Source organism: Rhipicephalus microplus, chromosome X (assembly GCF_043290135.1).
Source record: "Rhipicephalus microplus isolate Deutch F79 chromosome X, USDA_Rmic, whole genome shotgun sequence".
Classification (NCBI taxonomy): domain Eukaryota; kingdom Metazoa; phylum Arthropoda; class Arachnida; order Ixodida; family Ixodidae; genus Rhipicephalus; species Rhipicephalus microplus.
This window is the reverse complement of record NC_134710.1, coordinates 19218081-19234546: the sequence shown is the minus strand read 5'-3', so window position 1 is coordinate 19234546 and position 16466 is coordinate 19218081. Positions and strand designations below refer to the sequence as shown.

At 39.7% G+C, this 16466-nt stretch overlaps 1 protein-coding gene across 5 annotated transcripts in view; it reads right to left on the bottom strand.

The window, feature by feature from the left end:
- The window catches only part of LOC119175688 (disco-interacting protein 2), a gene marked incomplete at its 3' end in the record, with an annotated part of 148937 nt that overhangs the window by 74798 nt on the left and 57673 nt on the right, over positions 1 to 16466 (bottom strand). For 4 of the 5 annotated variants that reach the window (XM_075881902.1, XM_075881899.1, XM_037426629.2 and 1 more), the window contains 5 exon segments: positions 1122 to 1179; positions 1244 to 1299; positions 3572 to 3712; positions 11252 to 11488; positions 12285 to 12413. In XM_075881902.1, the coding sequence (XP_075738017.1) occupies positions 1122 to 1179; positions 1244 to 1299; positions 3572 to 3712; positions 11252 to 11488; positions 12285 to 12413 (621 nt within the window). 5 annotated transcript variants of the gene reach the window in all.

Genomic DNA, 16466 nt, shown 5'->3' with positions numbered 1-16466 from the left:
CCTCCATAATAAAGCAATGCACTGTAATAGAGCCAGTCTTTATTCACCAGTAACAAACACGTCAGCATTTACATAACCTTAAACTTAAGGCATTGCTTCCTGCACTTTTTTTATAGTGGTGTGACGTTTTTAATGCTTAACATTGGTGTCAACAGAATAGAAAAAAGAGGTTCTAACCATGAATATGCTGAATTGCACGTAGAACTCTGTATTGACAACTGGGGTTTCAATGTCCCAAAACCACCATATGATTATGAGACACGCCATAGTGGAGTGCTCCGGACATTTCTACCACCTGGGATTATTTACCGTGCATGCAAATCTGAGCACACGGGCCTACAGCATTTTCGCCTCCACTGAAAAAGCAACCGCCGCAGCCGAGAGTCGATCTGATGACCTGTGGGTCAGCAGGCGAGTACCATAGCCACTAGACCACCACCTAAGGGCATACAACTCTGAATTTAAAGGGGAACAAAGTTATTCTGACGATATTTAAATCTGCCATTTAAGCAACAGGCTTTAAGCTTTCAACAACCAAGTCATTTTTGTCCTAATTATATTTGCATTTGGCAGCTTCTTCTTATCAGCATATAGGGTCAGTCCCTAAACAAAATAAATAAAAAAAGGCCAAGACAAGATTAAATAAGAAAGCACGATGGAGATTTTTCAAAACCTGCAAAGCAGGTTCCTGCAAATATTCATGCAAAATAATTGTGTGGGTCGTCCTCATTTTCAGTTATATGCAGTTTTGCATGCTTGCTTTGTACAAATGCCTGTGTTGCTCCCGACGCTCATGACAGCGCCATTCAGAAGCAGCTCATGACAATGCCACTCTAGAGGAGTTAATGGGATCTGAAGAGGACAAAGGAGCCCTGTTATGCAGGTGTCTCTAGAAGCCAAACACTATTTAAAAGGCACCATATTGCATCTAACATATCGGCGAAACTAAGTTGCACCCACCCTAGAAATCAATTTTCAGCATGGTAAAGCTGCTCTGTAAGGTTTTCCTAGTTATGTGCAGTAATAAAAAAAATAAAAATAAAAACCTTGGCATATGGAGTTGCAGTACTGTATGTTTAAGTAAACCACATGCAATTACTTTAACATGAAAAGAACCTTACAGTCCATGTCAACTTCATCGTCAACATAAAACTCTGGCAGTGGTCTCCTTTTTGGCCTCTGTAAGAAAATACACGTGCAGCTTGAATACAGTTACTTCATATACTATGTGCAAAAGACAAACCTTCAGTGTGTTCAACAGCTGTTGAATTTTGGCTGAAACCTTCCATTTGCCAGTACCTGCCAGGTAGTCAAAGTGCAAATGGTAAATATAAACAGCATAAAATCACTTTTCAAAAAAAAAATTGCAATATTAATGATATCCTTGAAAAAAAAAAAAACTGACGATGCCTTTAGCTGAAAGGTCTTCAAATCAGTTGTGAAACTGGAAATACATTCAAACCTCGATATAATAAATCCGAATATAACAAAATATCAGTTATAACGAAATAAATTGAGAATAGTCTTAGTGTAGATGCAATGTTAGGCAATGTTAGGAATATACTTTTATAACAAATTTTCAAATATAATGAACTTATTTTCATGTAAGATTCAACTTTGTTATAACGAGGTATGAGTATATATGTGAATATTTCGTAGCAATTGTGAATCAAACTAATTTTTCCCAAATCTGCTAAAATTTGAGAACGATACACAATTTTTAATGCTATTCGATTTGGTCAAACAATGCATGGAAACCATCAAGCACACAAATAACGGCAGCTTAACAGCAGCTCCTGCTGTTGAAAAATGCAGTGAATTCAATTTTTGCAGCTATGAGACCCACTTTCCTGAAGCCATAGTAAAGTGACTGAAGGCTGCAAGCAGGATGTGTTTATGGGGTAAGTAAATGCAAGCAGCATTTTCTATAGAGAAATTCTTTTTTTATATTAAAGTCTTTTTAGTGAAGGCACACTAAAATGGAACACAGAACAGACTGGTAATTACTTGTTAAGAACTTTATGTGATTGAATGAAGTGACCAAGGGTTAATTATTAGAAGACCTCATGATCGTCACTGTGTCATTCTTTTAAATTTCAAGCTACTAAAACTCACACCAGTGATTTTTAATTTTATTTTAGTGAAGTTGACATAAAGAAATTCACTGAAACTTGCTGTGTTATGTATTTGGCTCCCTCAGAAAATAATGTCGCCCATTTCTAACGAACAAAATATTGGGTCCAAGTATAGACATCATCGAAATCTACAATATTATACAGTGAAACATTGGTGACTAAATTTTGATGTGATACGATTTTTTTTTTTTGGCGGCCAAGCCCCATTATCCTGCAGTGTAATGGAGGGCGGTTGGCGCAAACTGAATTTCACCCCACGACGTTTGATACGAACGTATGCTACCACCTAGATCTGAACGAGCACTGCCCGGGCTGTCATGAAAGACCAAGCAATCATGCGCGGGCACAAGAACCCAAGCGCGAGCATGCGTGCCGCGCTGCCAGTTTGTCCGAATAGACCATCAGCGGCGCGATGCAAATTCGGAAATTGTATGCGCGAATTTGGGAGGCTTCCATGTGCTTTTTGCATTCAGATTATAAATGGTGTTGACATCGCTCTATCTTCTTTATTTTTCTTCAACATGTCATAATGTGCTGCCGTGCTCAAAGCAGCGTCGTTGTACTGTGTTTTATGAGCCTTCCACGTCGATGCAAGCCATGCCTTCGCTATCGTACATTCTATTAAAGTTGGATAAGGACTGTAAAAGGAAGAGGACGACCTTAGCAAAAGCGCTACGCCTCACAATGTCAACATGCATGCTCGTACACACATGCCAACTCTTTCAGGGAAGATTCCTGATTGTGCAGGCATGGCCAGAAATCTCCCGAAAAACATCCCCAACACCACCACAGTAATAAAATAATAACAAAGGTCTGCTGTTTTAAATTTTTGTGGCCTTCACCAATTGTGTACAAATCACTTCTTAGGTCACTGGCTGAAGTACTCTAATATAATGTGGAAAAGCGTACTATTATTTAGAATGGACTACTACCTGTCACAGGTGACAACTCATCTGGTTCATTAATTGTACATGTGTCGTATATTCACAAGTACGTATGATCATCAGCATCTAAAATATTGGCAATAATTCATAGCTGCTCATAAATGGCAATCATTCAGGGCTGTTTATGACATTGCTGCGGCCCTGAGAAACAATAAATAAAAGCGCATGCCAGCTCTCTTTTGTCAAATATTATTATTTCATATTTTCTGGTTATATGTATGAATTTCAGATTATATGAAGTCTTTAATGACCCTGCAAGATTCCAATCACGGAGGTTTTACTGTAGTAAGCAAATGTGGAAACCACACGGCCAGCTCTGCAACCAGTATGTTTTTTTTTTTTTTTTTGCATCTTTTCTAGCTCATCATGCATTTTTTAAGCACATTACAGTAGCGTTCTTGGTGTTATGAAAAAACAAACACAATAATACAAGTGTCACAATTTTTTTATGCTCTGCACTCAAATACAGAAAGCATAATCTTTCCATCATACCATACTCCAGACCAGTTGCTGAATGCTGCGTAACCCTCACAGAGGACATATGGGCCTGGTTATATCGGTTGGCATGCTCTGTTGGAGTATGATTGGCGCTGATGCCTGTGTTGGTGACATCAGGTTGTGGATTTAAGTCTGCTGCAAGAACAAGAAAAATTTGACATCATGTACACATTTCCGATTTCACTGCAACTACTGCATTATCAGAAAGTGCAGCAATAAATATCTGTATACCGCGACTACCTCAATTTCAGGTCCCCTGCTGAGTCATTCAATCCGTCTCCCTAAATGACACAAGACCTACTATTATGGAAAACATACAGCACCAACATGTGGCACAACAGTCCACCACACCAATGTGCTGTCAGCGCCAAGAGCGGCGACTTGACGCCACTTCGGTTTCAACTGCTGTGCTATGAATCATTGTGCCTCCATCAGCTACAGCTACACTGCATACAAACAAATGTCCGCAGTATGGCCACATGTCCACCACTTGTTGCGGGGGTTTATTGAGGTACACAGCGAACGGGAAGATAGCAGCAGCAGCAGGCAAAGCGTAGCCAGGAAGCGAACAGCCGAGCGAGCCAGGCAATGGCAATGCGCTTGCGCATGTGTCCATCCTCTTCCTCACAACTCTATCGTTAATTCTATAACTATGTTAACTCTATGTTAAATCTATGTAAACTCTACATATAAAACGATTAGTCTTTCAGAAAGTTAACAAGGCATGATTCTTTTAGAGCCTCTAATGAAGAGAAAGAATGTTAATGTATGGAATCAATCATGTTTTTGATGTGACAGAACAAAAAGCACGTACGTGCAGCAGAGTGTTTAGAAAGAGAGATTCGTGCAGCCAGCCAGTATAAAGCTCGAAGCAAAGGCTGTCACCATCAATGTTTATATGCATTCTTTGTTATCGTTTTGCCTGCTTATTGCAGAGTAAATTATGAAATTTGTGTCTGGCATTTCAGACAAACCCGGTGCAATGTGTGCAAATATAACATATGGTCACCGAACTGGATGTGTTGCATTTAGTAATACATGGCAGTTCTGCGAAGTTTCCTGAGCAGTAGTCCAGCTCCGTTTGTAGATCTTGGTCACACTACACGAGTCCTTGACTAACTCTATCATGTGCCAGCTCTGCAAGGAATATCTTAGTAGTCACATAGCGCAGCAGAACCGCATTGCACAGCTTTGCTTGCATGCACAGTGCTCTCAAGAGCAACAGCAGTACAAGGGGAATAAATCTTTATATTCTCGTGGTCTTTGACACATTTTACCTGGCATGAAGGGCTTCTTGCTTACTGTTACTGTTTACGAACTGTGCAGTCTGCGATATGAGCCACTAGACAAGCTGTGCAACGGCAAAGAAAAAAACAGCAGCAGCATACAAGGGAAAACTGATGGATTTGGCTTTCCACCAATGAATTTTGGAATGCAGTCCGAAGATCACTTTGCCGGCTGCCACTAGGTTCCTTCAGCACTATAAAAATATCAACTACCTTCCGTGGAGAGTGAATTCACAGCCAACTAGCTGCAGCATGTACGTTATAAACATAACCACCGCATCACTTGCTTTAGTTAAACTGTACTTAAAACTGAGTTACCGTGCGCAACCATGTGCTTAGATTTAAGAATGCTTTAGAGCCCAGACATTGAAAATTAGTTCAGACGGCAAGCCTTATATATAATGTCGTACGATTTCACCGCAAATTTCATCTTTTTTACATCGTCTTCAGTGTTTGAGTGGCATTCTTAGTGACCGACGGAAAGCAGCGGTCATTTTTGTCGAAAAAAAAAAAACAAGGATGCTTGTCTCATTAACCAGGCCTTTGTTGTCGCTGCACGTAATCTATTGATGAAAGCTTTCTGCTGAACTCTTATATAACTTTTTTTTCCTATTCTTACTGATGCAAGAACATTAGTGTACACGTGGTAAACGCAGTGCAGCGCAAAGCGCCATCAGTCGCTCAACTTTCCTGGCTAGACTTATCGACTGTCCCGCATTTCATGGTGAACAGAAAGAGAAAAAAAATAATATGCGTATAATGTGCGAGTGGTGGTACTGAACTAATCGCACAGATATGCGGCATTTCTACGATCTTTCTTTCTCTCTTTTTGTAGTATGCAGATGACAAAGATGTAAATAAATAGTTCAGTCATGCTACAGCAGTGTATAACAGGCGGAACACAAGTTAACCATGTACAACAAAGGCGTGATTTAGTGCAAAAGCGTGAAGAGAGTCACCCAAAGCGAGCATCCCTATGAAAGGTAGAATGCGCTTTACTCACTGGTAATGTTAACGTTTCATAGACGTTGTGCACCAATTCAGTAGAGAAGAGCATAGATATTAACAGTAAACTGTAGTCAATGCATTTTATCTGCCGACATACGGCTCAGACCGCACGCAACAAAGCGCCGCTGCGTGTATTTGTATACGTGCCGCCGACCGCCTATCCACACTTTCGCGGGACGGTGCTGCACCCTTAAAGCTCGATCTCGCCACCAATATACCTGAAGCAAAACGGAGAGGCGAGCGACCCATAAAATTTATGCTGTTATGGGTCCTATATACCTGCTCCCTTCCAAAATTGTGTTACAACCAATTCTCGCTAATATAGTTTTAGTAGCTGTCACAAAAAAAAAAATAAGAAGAAGAAAGACTCTAATAATTAGGGGTGTGCGAATACTCGAAATTTCAAATATTTTTCTTAATAGTGTTTGCTATTTGATCTTATTTGCACTATAATTTTGCTATTCGAATCAATTCGAACTTCCCAAAGACAAATACCATCAACGTCCAATAAAAAGCGACCCTTTCAGATTTTAAATGTGCTTCCCCTTATCCCATTCTTGACTGTAACATAGCTGGCTTTCAGTCTCTGCTACGGTTGAACTTTCTGAAGGCACTCAACATCAAGTTATAGGAACCCTGAAACAGTTTTTTGAAGTTTTGTCGGCATTTAGGCTACAGCATCATCAAACCATTCAAACCACAAATTTAGTTACATGCCATGTACCAACGCCACTACGAACAATCATATCACACCCTCCTTTTCACCTCTGCCTGGCCTCCTCATGAGGCACGCTGGCGATCGCAGAGCTCTCATGGGTGCGCTCGAGGATTTGACCTTTTACCTGGCTAGACCACCGAGATGGCACACCGACAGGTTTTCCGCAGTCTTGGAGGCCATCACATAATGTGCCCGGCAGCATGCATGCCGTCTGGCAGCAGAGACGAAGTTCACGGAGTGGTTCATATCTACTTGGACAGGCGCCGCCACCCTACCAGCCGATCCTACTTCTGCGCATTCTACAACCCATCAGAGCCAATCAAATATGCAGTCACAGTGACGTGACTGCCAACGTGCTTTGGCCTTGTCAAGTGGCCAGAGCACGTCGGTCTGTGAATGGGTGGTTGAAAAATGTGTTTGACCGAGTCGCAACGATCTGCAGCGATTCACAGCTACAAATCTTTTGCTACTGTGCCTGTTCAAATCGTTTAATTTGAACGATGCATTTCAAGTTTAAATTTTCGCACGCTCGCGGAGTTTGCGAGCACCTAACACTATCTAGGTAAGAAAGTAAAAAACGTGCAAGGTCTGCAATGTTTTGATTGTTTTTTTGCTTTAGGAAAGTTTTTCTCTCGCCGCTTAGTTTTGGGCTCATTGCTGCTGATCATGGCGTCGTTTTCCTGTGAAAACATTCCCAAAAAACGACGCGCTTTTCGAGAATCAAGCGCATCAACAGCAGATATTGAGGATGAAATCAGCAGCACTGAGCCTGGAGAAGATGACACATCAAATTTCAGCACCGATGATGAGGATGCCTCAAGTCGAGCCACAAAATCGAGTGAGTCAGTGTCGGCAGTATGTGTGGTGCACATTTTGTTGTCTAATTAGTAGTTGCGGGCAGCGGAACATGTACTCACAGCAATTTTACTCATTTTGAGGGTCTCAACTTCCTACGAACATAATTCCTTGCCGGCACCTATCAAGCGTGTGTAGTTTCTTCCAAGACTAAACCCGGCAGTCGAAGTCGAAGGCACGCTCCAAAGCAACGCACGTCGCTTCTTCTGGACTGTCAATTTCTTCCAGCTGTCTTTCACTGCGCAGCTGACCAGCGTGATGTGCGACGACACTAACGAATATGCATGGATGCATATTTTAGAGGGATAAACATACACGGAAAGAGACAATTCATGGAGGAACTTCAGTCCCAGTCAAGTGATGAAGTGCATTGGAATCCTCATCTACATGAGAATTTTTGATTTACCTCACCTTCATTTCTATGAAGATTATGCCCAGAAGCAATTTTTTTTATTTCTTGCTTTTCTAAGTATCATGGACTCAAAATAAATGAAATCCGTTCGCGATGGCATGCTGCACAGGATAACCCATATACTGCTGCACCCACACTAACTTTCTTTTTTTGTGGAAATAACCATTTTTGGCAATAATTTTTGAAAATAGTACAACATTTTTGCAATATCAGTAGCTACAAATTGTATATCTCCTGAATTAATTTTAACTTCATTATTTTTTATGTTATCCTTCTTTTAAACCATTAATTATATAATCACTACATAAACGCTTAAACATAAACATGTTTTCTTAATGTGTGTATTAAATATGTATGTGAAGTTTATGTTTTTGGACAGAATATTTTTTTAGCTACAGTAGTAGTATCTAGCCGCAAAATAATGTTTTTTGCACCTAGTAAAAACGGCCCCTTTTCTCGCAGTAGTGACAGAGTTAAAAAGTGTTGTAATAAATTACACAGTTTACGCAGAGTCCTCAAGTTTGTCTTTAAATAACCTTTGGGGCTTGGTTTACCGGCCCAATGTGTTTGTACAAAATCGCCGAAACCATTTCGGAATCCCTTTAAAAATGGCTCCTTCAAATGCTTAATATGCTTCACCTCATCACACTGTCGTATTGTGGCAAAGCTGCTTCTCAAATTCTTCTATGATCGCAAAATATATTGACTCAAGAAGATGCTGGTTCCAAAATGGAGATGATATAAACTTTGTTTGAGGCCTTGGCAAATTCCATAAAACAAAAAATTAAGGTTTTGTTGGGCCCATATAGCGAAATAATATGAAGCACAAAATGCACTTGCAGATGTCACATTTACTGCACTGTGTGGGCACCGTGCTGTTGTAGTAGTCTTCATCACAGCTGTGCCTGTTGCTGTTGAGCACAGTTCCAACAAAGTGGGGAATTTTTTTTTTTGTTCAAAATATGGACCACAAGGCACACTGTCAAGAAGCATTGATGTTCTTAGACAGGCAGTCCCTTTTGGCTTGTCATTCCATCTGTCGGGTAGCTTTCAAGGATTTACCTCCAGAAATCAAGTTGACTGATAGATCATGTGCTACGAATAAGCATTGCACATTGCTTATGGCTCAGTCACAAAGGGAATAATGCTCGAAACCATAATTTTTTGCGACAATTTGCAATCCGGTAGGTGCCTACGTTTCGATCGATCTGGTAAGTGCCTCTCATGAAGCAGTTATATTGAGGAACGTCATTAGGGCAAGGCACTTGAATTTTCTGTGCACTGAAAGATAACTTTGCATCAGGGATTTTATCTCCTATACCTGAGTGGATATTGGATGAGCTCTACTCTACTAATACATGCTTCTTCCCCCCCCCCCTCAGTAACTTTAGTATAAAGCAAAATAATAATAATTACCAATAAAAGTAACTGTAGTTATTATCAACTCACAAGAGTCACTTTATACTCTATATCACCGTTATTGTGCAGCATTCAAGCAAAATAATAATAATTACCAATAAAAATAACTGTAGTTATTATCAACTCACAAGAGTCACTTTATACTCTTTATCACCGTTATTGTGCAGCATTATCACAGCTATGGGGTACAAGCAAGGCACATGCTTGAGCAGCAGAACATAGTTCCACATATAATGACCTGTCAATGCACAGGGCTGAGACATTTGCACTTGTTTTGCACGTGCTATGTGACATCAATACACAATGTGCTTATTCTACTTCACATTTACGTAGTATGCCCTTTATGATGACCTATGCCCTTAAAGGTATCTTTTCATTCAACTGTACCAATAATAGCAATAAGAATTCAATCAAGGAACAGTGGAGTAGTAATGAATTAAAGCCTTGCCCACAGAATTGATTATGTCAAGGTATGTATGACACTTATGTCTGTATTTTCTACAAAGAGCAACTCTTCCCTGTTGTTGGAGTTTAAAGATAATGTTTTCCTTTTTTTATAGGTCCAGTTAAAAGCATAAAAACTGTGCACACATTGCTTTACATCTCAACAAAGCAATAACAGCACCAGTTCAATAGTTGGACGATCTTTGGTGGACTAGTACAGCACATCACGGGAAAAAGGAAGAAATGACTGGGCTGGCTAGATGAAAGGACAGAACGTTCTGTCCTTTAGTCTGGCTGGCTCAACTGTTTATTCATTTTTCCCATGATGCCTGTACCAGTTAAAGTACCACAAACTAAAACTGTCCAATCTTTCACACTTGTCTGGCATTAGAATATGGAAAAGGGAAACGTATACTGAACACCAGCATATGGTTATCTGAATACCATATGTATCCACAAAAGGCTGCTGGATAGCACAACCACAGATGTTCTGTTAGCTCAAACCAAACTTAACTGCCCCATCACCTATTACAGCTTGTGTCACCAATAATGTAACACATAACTTGTACGAAATTGCTTACTGAAAAAGTAACTGAGTTGCAGTGAGCATTGCAATACAAAAATATCACTAAATTACATAAACACCAATGCAATGTAATTTACAAGTGATTTACATAACACAAGTCTTGTTCAATAAAAAGGCATGAAGGGGAAGATGGAAGCTTGGGATGAGAAATTCGAAAACACGGGGTGGTTGCTAGAGCAGACGTTTCGAGAAGCGAGCTTGTCTTTTTCAAGGCTGCAACTGATTTCCTTAGCGCTACTGTGTGTATGCCTCATACCCTCTCCCACAATCAAAAGAGAGGAGGAGGAGCTGAGGGCAACAGCAGAAAGAGGGGGAGGGGGACAATGAGAGGCCGCCGTGGTGAATTGGGTTATGGTAAGTTAGAAATTTCTAGAAGAAAGACTTAACAATTATCAGTTTCCGTTGTATTTGTTATCATTTCGCATGGACTCAAGAGCAACTTTTGAATGTTCATAAACATGCACAACACAGTGACATGACATATGCCACTGCTTTGTGCAAGTTCAATGCATTGCTTTAATGTAACTTTTGTGTTTTAATGTAACAAACATAGTAATGGGAGATTTTCATGTTTCAGCATGAAAAATGAGAGAAGAAAGGCACACATGCAATGGACATAGGCAGTGACTGCAACAAAATTGATTTACGAAATCGCAATGTCTGAATGAGGCACACTGAGGTGGTGTTAGAACTTTGTTTTTATTTTTAAAATTCCCCCTTCTGGCATGCATATTTAAAAATCTAGTCTCATGCACCCAAAGTAGACAACCGGAAGACAGTGCCCATGTACATTATATGTCCTTGCTGTATTTGCACAATACTGACCCCTTTTCAATGACAGTGAGTGTGCACTTTCCCCACCATCCCAAGACTACTACTATTTTGCAGCTTATGCGGCAAAGCTCTATCTATATGCACAGCAGAAAATGCCAGAAAATCATCTTACTGTACTCGCTGGGTGTGAGGTTCTGCATGACATCAGCCAGATGCGACACGCCATCTATTGTAGGGCGGTCTGAACCCCGACCATTGCTGCAACGCAAGGCAATGTGTGGTGGTGTCTCTCGTGGTGATGATGCTCCTGATGTGTCTGACTGGGGCGGCGTTGGCAGCGGCCGCATTAGCCTTTCTTGCTCCGGCGTGCTGCCTTCATTCAGTACGCTGTCGTCGTCACTCGAGCTGTCTGCATGCAGCACCACCCCACAGTAAAATTGAATTTATTAGTGCAAATGCTACATCAGCCACAGGGTGATAAACTTTTGTTAGTAAATAGGAGTATGATGAATCGCTAGAAGTCAACTGTGTGGCAAAACTATACAGACCTGTGTAGTTTTCATCTGCATGTGGCTTACTACCTGGAAGCTTTTGTAGAAGGCTCAGTGTTCCCCCTCTAGTTTAAGGGCTCACACTACAATTTTTCTAATGGTCAATACTTTTCAAGCTAACAGAAAAATAAGTACACCCCTGAAATAAATACTTATTTTTAATGACACTATACACATCTTGAATCATGCAGTGGGTAAGTAGATGTGAGGTTTACCCTAAAATGGAAGCTAAGTGATGCCAGTATAATGTGAGCGCTATGTCCCCAATTTGAAAGAACTTTCACATCTCCGAGTCTCTGCATAACGGCAAAAGCACAAGAAATTAGCTCAGTCCAGCCTTTTGCTATTTTTGAATACAATGCACTAAGTCTTTATTCTAGAATTGATTAACAAGGTCTGCATACACATCTAAATCAAAAACATTACACAAGCTAGTGAAGTAACTCCCATGCAATGATTTGTCAACTGCTTTTATAAATTTATTTATTTTTTAGTTTTTTCTGGTTTAACAACCCTTTTCTTACGGCAACAGCTGCTTCTGAGTACCCTAGAAAAGAAACTAACATGCACAGCTCAAAGTACCCTTTCAGTGTCCTTCTAGGGAAAAAAATGCCAAAATGATAAATTTAAAAAAAATGTGCCAAAATGACATACCTGAAGGATGGCGTTCCCTAGATGGTGATGTGGTCATCACTGAAGTCCTCTTTGAAGGCATTGGAAGTGATGGTTTTGGCTTATTTTGCATTGCAGCCAAAGCCTGCTGCACAGCCTCTTGCCTTACTTCTGAATATTCAACAAAACCAATACAGTTATTTGACAATCACAACTCATTTTATATATTAGTTTTAATGAAACTTCATTTTGAAATGTGCTAAACAAGCAAATTAGGAAATTTTAAAGAAAGTACTGCAACTAACTTCAAATGTTACCAATGAATGTGTCTCCATCTAAATAATTTCACTAACAAAACATATCAGGCATTACTAGAAACTAGCACCAACTTTTATAAGACTTTGTGGCACTTACACAGAAACATCTACTGGAAATATTTGCACCAGGTTATGCAGAAATATTTGCTCTTCTGTGATTCTTTATCCCTAGGAAGCCAACATGTAGGTGCCATTCACTAAACGACACACTGCTAAATGGGGAAAAAAAGCTGATGACAAGAAGCATGAAAGCAACTGCGTGAGATTTTAGAGAAACTGCACAAGGTATTCAGAGAATTTGTTTTTCAGCTATTAGTGATTCCGAATCTACAAGCCCAAGCTACAATAGGCTTGAATCCCCAAGGGTTCCAGCCTATCGTTTTACCTAGAGCCCCTAGACAATTGGCTTTTTTCCCCCTAAGTACCGAATGACCATTGAAGCACCACCGACAAATATCTTTAGCTAACGCTTATTCTCAGTAGCCATGTTCTTCCAAATGCTTTTCCAGCATCTGTTGAAACACATCCCCCTCCTCACAAATGACAAAGAGGATATGCGGGAAAAGAAAGGCGCTTAGCATCCCGTTAGCATATTGTCAGAAGAAAGATGTGCAGCTAGTGTGCTCAGATGTGCATGGCTTTGTAAATCTTCCAAGTTAGAAAGAAAATGGTGGCAGACGCCGGCTCCATTGAGGGAGGGCCAGGAGGAGATCAGTACTTAGGTGAAAGAGAAGTTCTAGCGACTTTAGCTTTCCCCTGACGAGATTTAAAATTGCCCTTGTCCGATTTAACACATGTAGTCTTCTATCTACTCTGAACGGTGCTTAAACACCTTTGAATCGTCAACTCCTTCTCTTCATCTTGATTTCAACTATAATTATGCCTACATTATAGGCCTTAAGGCAAAAATATTCAGAGGTGCCCAAGATAGCTTTGAATTATACTCCTTTTCATGCTAAGCATGTTGCACATCACTTAATAAATATCTGGCATGCACAGGAAAGTTTTTTATGCTTTGTGGCATGAAGAAGATACTTTTATGCCGCATGTTTTCCACTCATCTATACCACAAGCCGTGAGTGTAAGTAAAATTTTTTAACATTTAGGACAGGCACCATTTTACAGGAGTGTGTTAAGTCTGGTGTTATAACTCAGGTGGTCCTCAAAACATACTTTGTGTTTCCTGCCTGTACTTGAAGAAGGACAAATTTTAATTAAATGACAGCAACTTATCTTCAAGACAAAGCCAATTATGCAATGTAGAAATATATTCAACATTCCAATAAATCACCAAAGTATTAATTTACTGCACAATTGCTGTCTGCTTTAAGTTTTGAAACTGTCAACAGAGTTAGTATAGCCACAGTGTTAGACATACTTTATTTACTGTCCTGTTTTCATATAGGAACCCACAATCACTGCAGTGGCTGATAGCTACAGCATTGTGATGGTAACCAAGAGGTTGCAGGCTTGATTCCTGGCCACAGCAGCCACATTAAATTAGGGTGATATATATATATATATATATATATATATATAGTCAAATAAACTCAGAAACATTGTTGCTGTGCTTATAATTATGCTGAATTGATATAGGTCACATGTGCAATCCTGGCAGTGGCAATGGAGGACATGGATACCAAAACAAAAATAGTGGACCTAAATTTAGGTGCACACTGAAGGACCCTATCAAAGTGGCCAAAATTAATGTATACTTCCTCGGTGTGGCATACTTAATCAGGTCAACATTTCAACAGTAAAGCCCCTACAACTTATTTTACACAACATTATATATGCAGTAACAGCACAAAAATGTGCCCACAAGAATGAAAAAAAAAAAAACTTCAGTTTATTTCAGTGTAGTAGTATATAAGAAAAAAATATATATGAATTTTTATTTTTTAACACAATTTGAAACAAGATCGTAACCTTCAAAGCCCATTTTTTTTTCTCAACGATTTCAATGCCAAAAAGCTGATAGTACTATGATGGGATATTTATGATAAATGTAGTCAGAAGTAGATTTTAAAGGAAATAAAAAATTGCTTTACCTTCTGCAAATGAACGTACTGAGGCTGAGAAAGAACTACATGGCCCCCCACCCTTCCCCCTAGCCTCCGCCTGAATATGCCAATGCACAGGTACTACACAACTGCCGTGAAGACCAAAGTGAGACTTCAATGTAGCTGCCAACTACTACTAGAAAGAAAATCAGGTGACTTAATAATACTTTCTTGGAACCTCATGCATAGTTGATATGCTTTCATAGTGGAACTTGTAAGACAAGTAAAATTACATAGCATTGAAAGGAATATCATTCTGGCTATCCTGGGCCAGTATTCTTGTAACAATGCCTTTTATTATGCTAATGCCTATTTGTAATTTCTGCGCATGGAAAGTGGTCAGAGCAACAGTCCAAACTTACATTATCAGCTGGAGCAGAGCTGTGGGTAACAAGATTAGCATAGAATAAAGCAACACTACAAAATATTGGCCCTACACTTTTCCATGTTTATGCACTTCAGCGAAGAGGAAGTGCGAGAGATTAACAATTCAGAGATTAGTATGAAATTTTACATCAAGCCCAGCCATGAAATAATACAATGAACTAACATGCACTTCAAAAACATAGGTAGCGGTGTAATAACATAAAGTGGACAGTTTGTACAATAGTAATGATAATAGTTAAAACACAATGGCATGCACAGTCTTGGTAAACATTAGAATAAGTATTATGTTGAATTTTGTAGAGGGACTGACGACAAAAAGAAAGACAAGACACAAAAAGTCAGAAAGTTCAAACTACTGAAAAAGGCTCATTTTTCTTGAGCACAATTTTATGCTCATCCACTGTAATTCATAGTAATCATTGTCTGTTCCTTATAAATCACATAAATTTCAACCACTGTTCAGGGTATGCACCACTATACGCTTCATGCATGACAGGCTCACAGAAGAAATTCTTGAGGCCGAAAATTTCTTTTGGTGAGGTCCAGAGTGCATAATAAGCACCATGCCGTCTGCAAACCTTTCAGATCAGGAACCTATTTCTCACAGGAATTAGTGATATACACGTGTTTTTTTTGGATTTATGCCAACCTATAAAGCTGTGCTCTGGAAAAATAAACCTGTGTTGGTAGTTTGTCCCTTGCACATCTTGACCTTCCTTTTGTCGTCTGTGCAATGCAGCACAATGCAATGCAGCACAACGATCGTGAACTAACAGGCCTGAATGTTCACTGGTCAAAAACCTCGTTACTGAGTGTTCAACATCTTAAAATAATAGAACATGCCATCTTTTGTGAAAAGAGAACAAAAGCATTTTAAGTGGTATATCCACAATGCACACACAAATACCAAATGCCATCAAAATAAGGTGCTTCTGTTTGCTTGTTGTAAGCACTTTGCGAAGTCAAATTTTTTATTTCTACAAAAGAAAAATGCAAAATGGCCTGACGAGTAATTTTATTATTTTCATTGCTAGTTTTTTTTAATTGAAGCAATGTCAATGCAGGGTACATACAGTACAATGCAGTGCATATGGCTTCCCCTTTCAGCTCAGTAAGTTGCTTCAAAGTTTCTTCGTAGCCTGTGAAAGCTTTATGAAATACCACTTGACGCCTAGTTGTAAATTAGGTTACCATTCATGCATGACTATCATTAACAACAGCATGGGAGCTCGCTGTGCCTTTAATCAGAGCTTGATCTAGTATTTAGCACTTCTTTTCTGTAGAATGAGCCTTTTCCGGGTAGGTAGTCTGCGCACATGCTTCAGCTTCTAGGAGGCTCGTGCAGTGGTTTTTAGTGGCCATAACGCAACGACAGGCAACGTTTACGACAGGTGTAGACCAAGTGACATCTGGTGTCACAAACACGCTTTTTCTGAAAGAGAAATACGAATGCCAGC